Raw genomic sequence first — 9,378 nt, forward strand, 5'->3', positions numbered from 1 at the left:
GGGCAAATAAGTTTAATTATTATAAGGAGTGTCTTAAATCGACACGAGTTGCGAATTACCTATTCGCACGTGTATCGTACGTTTTACAGTACATATGGCCCTTTAAACTTTCGACATATGCACGGTAAGTGCTCTTTTCCGCACTAGTGCGAGAAAGTAGCACCATATGTACTGTAAAAAAAAATTGAAAACAAAAAGCACTAGTGCGGAAAAGCAGTACTTTCCGCACGATATGGCTCCGTAGGAAACGCACTTTTCGAGCACATGCATTGTAAAAAAAAATATAGGACTGTATCTCCTAAACCATGCGTCGTAGCGCAAAAATAATAAAATTTTCGCTCCCCTTTAAGAAGCCCCTAATTAAGATTTAAAAACGCAAAAAAGAAAAAAAGAGGAAAAAATCTTTATAGGGCTGTATCTCCTAAACCGTGCGTCGTAGCGCAAAAATAAACGTTTCGGTCCCGTTTATGTAACCATTAATTTATATTTAAAAACAACGCAACAAAAAAAACAAACAAAAAACTTTATAGGGCTGTATCTCCTAAACCATCGTAGCGCAAAAATAATCAAATTTTCGTTCCCCTTTATGGAACCCCAAACTAATATACAGAAAACACAATGAAAAAAAAAACAAAAAAAAATCTTTATAGGTCTACATCTCCTAAATCGTGCATCGTAGCGCAAAAATAATCAATTTTTCGTTCCCCTTTAAGACCCCCTTAATTAATACTAAAAAAAAAAAACAGGAAAAGATCTTTATAGAGCTATATCTCCTAAACCGTGCGTGGTAGCGCAAAAATAACAAAATTTTCGTTCCCTTATACGGAACCCCAAAGTAATATACAAAAAACACAATGAAAAAAAAACAACAAAAAAATCTTTATAGGGCTGCATCTCCTAAACCGTGCATCGTAGCGCAAAAATAATAAAAAAAAACTCTTTAAGAAACCCGTAATTAATACTTAAAAAAAAAAACAAAAAAAACCAGGAAAAAAAACTTTATAGAGCTGTACCTCCTAAACCGTGCGTGGTACCGCAAAAACAATAAAATTTTCGTTCTTTGCGTCGTAGCGCAAAAATAATAAAATTTTTGTTCCCCTTTATGCAACCCATAATTTATATTTAAAAAAAACGCAAAATTTAAAAAAAAAAAATATAGGGCTGTATCTCTTAAACCATGCGTCGTAGCGCAAAAATAATTAAAAAAACCCCTTTAAGAAACCCGTAATTAATACTTAAAAAAAAAAAACCAGGAAAAAAACTTTATAGAGCTGTATCTCCTAAACCGTGCGTGGTACAGCAAAAACAATAAAATTTTCGTTCCCCTTTATGCAACCCATAATTTATATTTAAAAAAACGCAAAAACAACAAAAAAATCTTTATAGGGCTGCATCTCCTAAACCGTGCATCGTAGCACAAAAATAATCAAATTTTCGTTCCCCTTAAGAAACCCTTAATTGAAACTTTAAAAAAAACCAGGAAAAAAACTTTATAGAGCTATTATAGCTATATATATAGATATAATATCTCCTAAACCGTGCGTGGTGGCGCAAAAATAATACAAGTTTCGTTCCTCTTTATGCAACCCATAATTTATATTTAAAAAAAAAACGCAAAAAAATCATTATAGGGCTGTATCTCTTAAACCATGCGTCGTAGCGCAAAAATAATAAAAATTTCGTTCCCCTTTATGAAGCCCCAAAGTAATATACTAAAAACACAATGAAAAAAAAGAAAAAAAATAACAAAAAAACTTTATAGGGCTGTATCTCCTACACCGTGCATCGTAGCGCAAAAAAAAAACCCTTTAAGAAACCCCTAATTAAGATTGAAAAACGCAAAAAAGAAAAAGAGGGAAAAAATCATTTTAGGGCTGTATCTCCTAAACCGTGCGTGGTACCGCAAAAACAATAAAATTTTCGTTCTTCTTTATGCAACCCATAATTTATATTTAAAAAAAAACGCAAAATTTAAAAAAAAATCTTTATAGGGCTGTATCTCCTAAACCATGCGTCGTAGCGCAAAAATAATAAAATTTTTGTTCCCCTTTATGCAACCCATAATTTATATTTTAAAAAAACGCAAAATTTAAAAAAAACATTATAGGGCTGTATCTCTTAAACCATGCGTCGTAGCGCAAAAATAATTAAAAAAAACCCCTTTAAGAAACCCGTAATTAATACTTAAAAAAAAAAACAAAAAATAACCAGGAAAAAAAACTTTATAGAGCTGTATCTCCTAAACCGTGCGTGGTACCGCAAAAACAATAAAATTTTCGTTCCCCTTTATGCAACCCATAATTTATATTTAAAAAAACGCAAAATTTAAAAAAAAATCTATAGGGCTGTATCTCCTAAACCATGCCTTGTAGCGCAAAAATAATAAAATTTTCGTTCCCCTTTATGCAACCCATAATTTATATTTAAAAAAAACGCAAAATTTAATAAAAAAATCATTATAGGGCTGTATCTCTTAAACAATGCGTCGTAGCGCAAAAATAATTCAAAAAACCCCTTTAAGAAACCCGTAATTAATACTTAAAAAAAAAAAACAAAAAAAAAACCAGGAAAAAAAACTTTATAGAGCTGTATCTCCTAAACCGTGCGTGGTACCGCAAAAACAATAAAATTTTCGTTCCCCTTTATGCAACCCATAATTTATATTTAAAAAAACACAAAATTTAAAAAAAAAATCTATAGGGCTGTATCTCCTAAACCATGCCTTGTAGCGCAAAGATAATAAAATTTTCGTTCCCCTTTATGCAACCCATAATTTATATTTAAAAAAACGCAAAATTTAAAAAAAAAATCATTATAGGGCTGTATCTCTTAAACCATGCGTCTTAGCGCAAAAATAATTAAAAAAAACCCCTTTAAGAAACCCGTAATTAATACTTTAAAAAAACAAAAAAAAAACCAGGAAAAAAAACTTTATAGAGCTGTATCTCCTAAACCGTGCGTGGTACCGCAAAAACAATAAAATTTTCGTTCCCCTTTATGCAACCCATAATTTATATTAAAAAAAACGCAAAATTTAAAAAAAAATCTTTATAGGGCTGTATCTCCTAAACCATGCGTTGTAGCGCAAAAATAATAAAATTTTCGTTCCCCTTTATGAAGCCCCAAAATAATATACAAAAACACAAGAAAAAAAAAAAAAATAATAATAACAAAAAAACTTTATAGGGCTGTATCTCCTAAACCGTGCATCGTAGCTCAAAAATAATCAAATTTTCGTTCCCCTTAAGAAGCCCTTAATTAAGATTTAAAAACCTAAAAAAGAAAAAGAAAAAAATCTATATAGGGCTGTATCTCCTAAACCGTGCGTCGTAGCGCAAAAATAATCAATTTTTCGGTTCCCTTTATATAACCATTAATTTATACACAAAAAAACGCAAAAAAAAGAGATTTTTTTTATAGGGCTTGATCTCCTAAACCATGCGTCGTAGGGCAAAAATAATTAAATTTTCGTTCCCCTTTATAAAACCCCAAAGTAATATACAAAAAACACAATGTAAAAAAGAAAAAAAAACAATAAAAAAAACTTTATAGGGCTGTATCTCCTAAACCGTGCGTCGTAGCGCAAAAATAATCAAATTTTCTTTCCTCTTTATTCAACCCTTAATTTATATTTAAAAAAAAAACGCTTTGACTAAACTGCTGTAACTCGGAAACTTAGAATCCACAAAGGGGACTACTAAATTATGACACATATTAAAGCCTATATGTATATACTATCAGTAATATATGATCATTGTCAAGAGGGCGCTGTTCATTCTCATGTATAGGGTGACAGTTCAGTATAGTATGAAAAAATATTGTATTTAATGAACATCATCATCATTGTAATTAATGTTGCTTGCCACGCTTAAACATAACAAAAATCGCAATAAATTGCGTCTTAAAATAAACTTAAAAAGTCTACTAAAAATCGAAACAAAAGTATTTTTTAAGTCGCTGATGTGACATTCTCAATCAAAAGGTAGGTACCACTTTGTCGTTTACCATAAAGACGAAATTTGATTATATCTTTATACAAATAACCTGTCAGAGAAATTGGTACCTTTTGATTATGAACGTCACAAATGTTGGTCAGTATGAGGAGTGCAGCCTACAGTTTATTTTTAATTATATTTATATACCTACTACGGTAAGATTGATAAGACAATGTAATTATGCCTCCGAATGAAATAAATACACTGTATCGCAAAACTAAGTGGCGAGACAGCTCATAATGCCATCTCTTTCACTCTTGGTTGGTCTTAACAAGGGTAAAGGAGATAGTATTAAGATCTCAGTCGCCAGCTGATATTGCGGCAAGTATAATAAGCACCCCACCCGCGTAGGTACCCTTCCCCGCGCACGCCCTTCTTGCTCAATTGAGTTTTATTTTGCCAGATAGTAAAAAACCGTGGATCAAAATGACCCAAATTATGAATGATGTCTCAATGTGGTATTATAATATTGTAGACGTAAACTTAATAATATGAATTTTTTTTTGTGGCAGATACAGGGTGTTAATTAGAAAAAAAATTTTTTTAAATAAAAGCGGTGGATGAATTTGACACAGATTTGTTTGAATAACATATAACAATGTTCTGTAAAGTACAACACTTCACTTATCGACTCTAATATTTTTTTAGGCGTTTTAGGATCAATATTAGGTATTTATTAAATGCCATTATAGCCGTGGATGAAAATGACACAAAATGCGTGTGTACGTCGGAAGCCACTTTGCCTTTACAGGGAAACAAAGAATTTCGTCTCTAATATTTTTTTTACAGAATGCTGATTGAAAAAAGAAATACCTAAATTTCTACCTAAGCAAATACCTAGGATGACACAAAATATTATTTTTAGGTTTAGTATATGGTCTGGAAACTATATATAAAAAATAAGCAACATTAATATTCTTATAACCTCAGAAGTTATTGGTACAGGTCTAATAGCCTCTGTACGGTGTGGTAGCAGTCACAGTATATGTAATTATGTACCGTGACTTGTACCAAGTACCTACCTAGTTTAAGATAATGTGTATTTTATTTATCCTGTTCCTCATTAATACAACGGTGGTGTATTGACTTTACTGTTAACCGATTTAATACATATAAGTATTATATCCTTTCGTAGGAAAGGATCATCCCATCCTTAATTAATTTGATTATAATCATCGCTCCTATAGGAGCACAAAGCGAATTAGTCCTGATGATATTTTTAATTGATCTCATGGTAGCGGGCGTTATTATGATGGATCTGAGTCGGATTAAATTGAATGGTCAAACCGGCCCGGGACGTATCAGATTCGCAGAGTGCCCCACAATTAACTGCTCATCAATGAAGCAAACGTTTTGTGGAGAACATAAAGTCAATTCTGGATTGAGAAATCGTCGTGTCTATTGGTGTAAGGCTGGTATTAAACGACGCGTTTTGTCGGCAGGACATTTCACCTGATTAGGTGTTTTTTTTTTTGTTAAGACATATCGTTACATAAATAGTTTAGCAAAGAGAACGGAGTAGGTATTTTGTGTTGTATCGGAAATTAATCAGCTATATATTTTCGTACATAAAGCAATTCAGTGACACTTTTCGTTATAAAAATAACGGCAAGTATTTTTTTTGTTTACGTGCATCGTGCATGCCAATTTCGATCCATTGCGCGTGGACCCTAATTAAATATGCAAAACATACCTACCTAATAACAAAGAAAAATATGTATTAAAGGAAAAATTCACCGCACCCGCAGGACTTAAACCAGCGACCTTTGATATACAATTTATATTTGTATATGATAAATAAAATGGAACAGAGAAATAATAGGAAATAAGTAAATCATTGTAGGTACGTTCGTGTTCAGTATGATTATCACATTTATGACTTAATCCTGTTATCCAGTGTTCCTCAACGTTTTAGTATTTATTTAGCTAAATTACTGACTTGTTTAGATACAAAGCACTACAGAAAGACCCAAAAAGCAGAAAACGCTGCAGAATTAAATCAAATAAGAATTTCAACTAAGAAAAAAATCGACAAATAATAGAACACTGAATAATTACGACATCCATACATATATCAATCGTCACTATCGCTTTCTTTTCTCGGTATATTATTTTATTTTACTTCAATAAGTAATAATATTTTATCAACGGCTCTTCTCTCACTCTCACTGAGCGTAAGCGAGAGCGAGATGACTGTGCGTTGCGTGCCCGGGATCGCCGATGTCATGGATTTGAATTTTAATGTTTTGTAAGTTTAACAAAAAAAAAGTAATCGATGAATGTATGAACAAAAATAAAATTTGTTCATTTTTATAAACAATTTTCATATTATTAGCGTTTGCGCAAAAATTGTTACAAATTTTTAAGGTGCGTTTTAGACCTATGTTCGGGATTTTCGCGCGAAAAGTCAAGAAATCAGGTCTCGAATCGATGAAGTTACTACATAGAGAAAGGCTAGGAATATTACTAATTAATTTATTTGCAACCATACCATATTTTTAGAGTTCTATACCCAATGGGTAAAAACGGGACACTATTACTAAGACTCCGCTGTCTGTCTGTCTGTCACCAGGCTGTATCTTATGAACCGTGATAGCTAGACAGTTGAAAATTTCACAGATTATGTATTTCTGTTGCCGCTATAACAACCAATACTAAAAACAGAATCAAATAAATATTTAAGTGGTATAATAAATATTTAAGTAAATCCCATACAACAAACGTGATTTTATTGCCGTTTTTCGCGTAATGGTACGAAACCCTTAGTGCGCGAGTCCTACTCGCACTTGGCTGGTTTTTTTAAACTCTGCTGGCTGAACCCACTGCACCTTAACTAGGGCATTGGCCACTAACAAAGTAGGTAACTAAATTGTCATTTGTCAATAAGTGTAGTTTTTTATTGGAGTTTTTTTTAATACCACGTCGGTGGCAATCAAGCATACGGCCCGCCTGATGGTAAGCAGTTACCGTAGCCTATGGACGCCTGCAACACCGGAGATATTACACCCGCATTGCCGACCCTTTAAAAACCTGTACACTCCTTTTTTGAAGAACCCCATACTGTAGCCTAGTATTAGTACTAGCATAAAAGCCTCTTTGAGCAGCCTCATAACCAGAATCATAACCTTTAGGCCTATATATTTTTGATTTATTGAAATTTTATTTATTCCTACTATATTCCAGTTTATACAGGAATTTTCCAGACAAAGGGATAAGCTTTATCTATTACTTAAAAATTAGATATATAATGTACCTCTGCTTGAAATAGCTTCTACTCATTATTATCATTACATACACAAAATGATCCTCGAATTTTGATTTAGGAATATATACACAGTGGCTAAAAAATAAGTGCATTTCCGTTGCCGGGGAGGTTTTGGGATTATACTTACTGAGCAACTTTTACTATGGGACCAACCCCGAAATCCCATTGTAAAAGTTGCTCAGTATAATACCAAAGCCTTCCTGGCAATGGGAATGCACTTACTTTTTAGCCACCCTGTATATTTTAATTTTCTTTTCTTTAGCAACCCTTGTATGGGAAAAGGGAAACCATGACCATGTCCCTCAAATTTTCATGTAGGGCATGTAGGGCTGTAAAGGATATGTATACTATCAATGGTTATAATAACTACCTCGAATCATAGAGTGCCACCTCACTCATAGAACATGAAAATCCTAAATTTGGAGGATTTTTTTAATAACAAGATTTTTATAGAAGCAATACTTTTCAGAAGTCAGCCTATATTGAATACATATTATATACATCCTACAACAAGCCTCATCTTAATAAATAAGAGAGAAGTTTTTACACTGTTTGCCTTCTAGACAATAATTTGGTATTAAACACAAAACTTGCATTTTAGGTCGGGGGGAGCCAATGGATGAGAGCAACACAAGACCGGTCATTGTGGAGATCCCTGGGGGAGGCCTATGTCCAGCAGTGGACGTCTTTTGGCTGATATGATGATTGCATTTCAGATAAGAAAGATGCTGTGGGTAACCAGCACACATTTGTTAAGAAACTGAAAGATGTCAAAATATGCTAAATTTTACATTACACACCATTTTCATAAAGAACTGCATTATCATGGCTCTAGTTGAAATACAATTGGAACTAGGTACAAAAAAAAGGAAGATGAGGCAATCCTCAAGTGATTATTGTAATATTTATAATAATATAAGTAGTAAAAAACTCAAGAATCTCAAGAAATTAAATCCTTCTGTTAAGTGTATTCACTAGACAATCTTATTTGTCTTGACTCTAGGAATGTACATGGTATCATTAATATTCTGCGATAGCTAACAACAGTAACAACTTTCCCTTCCATTTGTTTGTGGCATAACAGAGTGCGATACGAAGCGCGGCGATTGGTCTGAATAATAGATAAATTACTTTTCAAGTAACAACTCTACATACTTACAACTGACTACTTATAAATCTCCATAATTTTAGCCGTAATTTAGTATAATTACTCACCATATTCCTTAAATAATTTCTTGTATTCGCCAAAATCGTTCTGGTCCAGCCACTCTTCCACTTGCGCCGTCTCGTCCTCAAAAATCTCGGTCAGCACAACGTTTGTTAAGTAAGTTAACGAACACAGAAAGAATACAGTACCGAAGTATTGCATCCGCTTTGGCATTATCGAGAATCTTTAGTCATAATTTTAATGTTTTTGTAAGTAAACAAACGAGAAAGGTACAAATTAGTTTTTGACAATTCGATTAACGTTCGGAAATGCGGATCAATAATATAGCATTGACAGTTCAACAAAACTCTACGTTTAAGTAGACGGCAGATAAGTAACAATAATGGTCTCTCCAAACGTCACCGATTTGCGATACATTGCGGAAATAATGATCGATCGATTGAATTCGTAGCTCCTACTCCTACTGAGGGCCGGTACAGACGGACTGCAACTTGTATAGGAACTGCACGTCGGCGTTGCAATTGGTGTGCAGTTCCGCAGTTCCCATACAAATTGCAGTCGAGTTGCAGTTGGTCTGCCAGCAATTATATAAACGCATAGGTAAAACTGTGGAAAAGGTAGTGGATAGCGAAAAATGTTAACTACTTAGGTACTTATGATCAACTTGTCAGTTGAAACCTATTCCAAGGGCTGTGTTGATTACTTTCCTGCCCTTTAAATTGAAGTGTGCATCTATAAATATGCACTTGGGAGCACTCTTATTTTTTTATTATTATAAACTGATGGGCGATTGGCCCTAGTCACACCTGATGGAAAGTGAAGACCTTAGGCCATCCTAAGATGGAGCTCACCGGTTCAGTAACAGCCTATTCTTATGGGGGTTCTGGGTTGAATTCATGGGATTAGGTTGCCGAACGAACCTCAGACTCCCCAAGTGAGCCGTGGCAATA

At 33.6% G+C, this 9,378-nt stretch overlaps 1 protein-coding gene across 1 annotated transcript in view; it reads right to left on the bottom strand.

Annotated features, from left to right (window-relative positions):
* LOC134746643 (apoptosis-resistant E3 ubiquitin protein ligase 1) overlaps nt 1-8,753 on the bottom strand; it is a 140,733-nt gene extending 131,980 nt beyond the window's left edge. Inside the window, exon 1 of the mRNA XM_063681134.1 lies at nt 8,476-8,753. Within this exon, the coding sequence (XP_063537204.1) occupies nt 8,476-8,641 (166 nt within the window). The 5' untranslated portion in view covers nt 8,642-8,753. The remainder of the gene's footprint in view (nt 1-8,475) is intronic.
* Nucleotides 8,754-9,378: the final 625 nt, after the last annotated feature.

The sequence above is a fragment of the Cydia strobilella genome, chromosome 1, assembly GCF_947568885.1.
Source record: "Cydia strobilella chromosome 1, ilCydStro3.1, whole genome shotgun sequence".
NCBI lineage: Eukaryota > Metazoa > Arthropoda > Insecta > Lepidoptera > Tortricidae > Cydia > Cydia strobilella.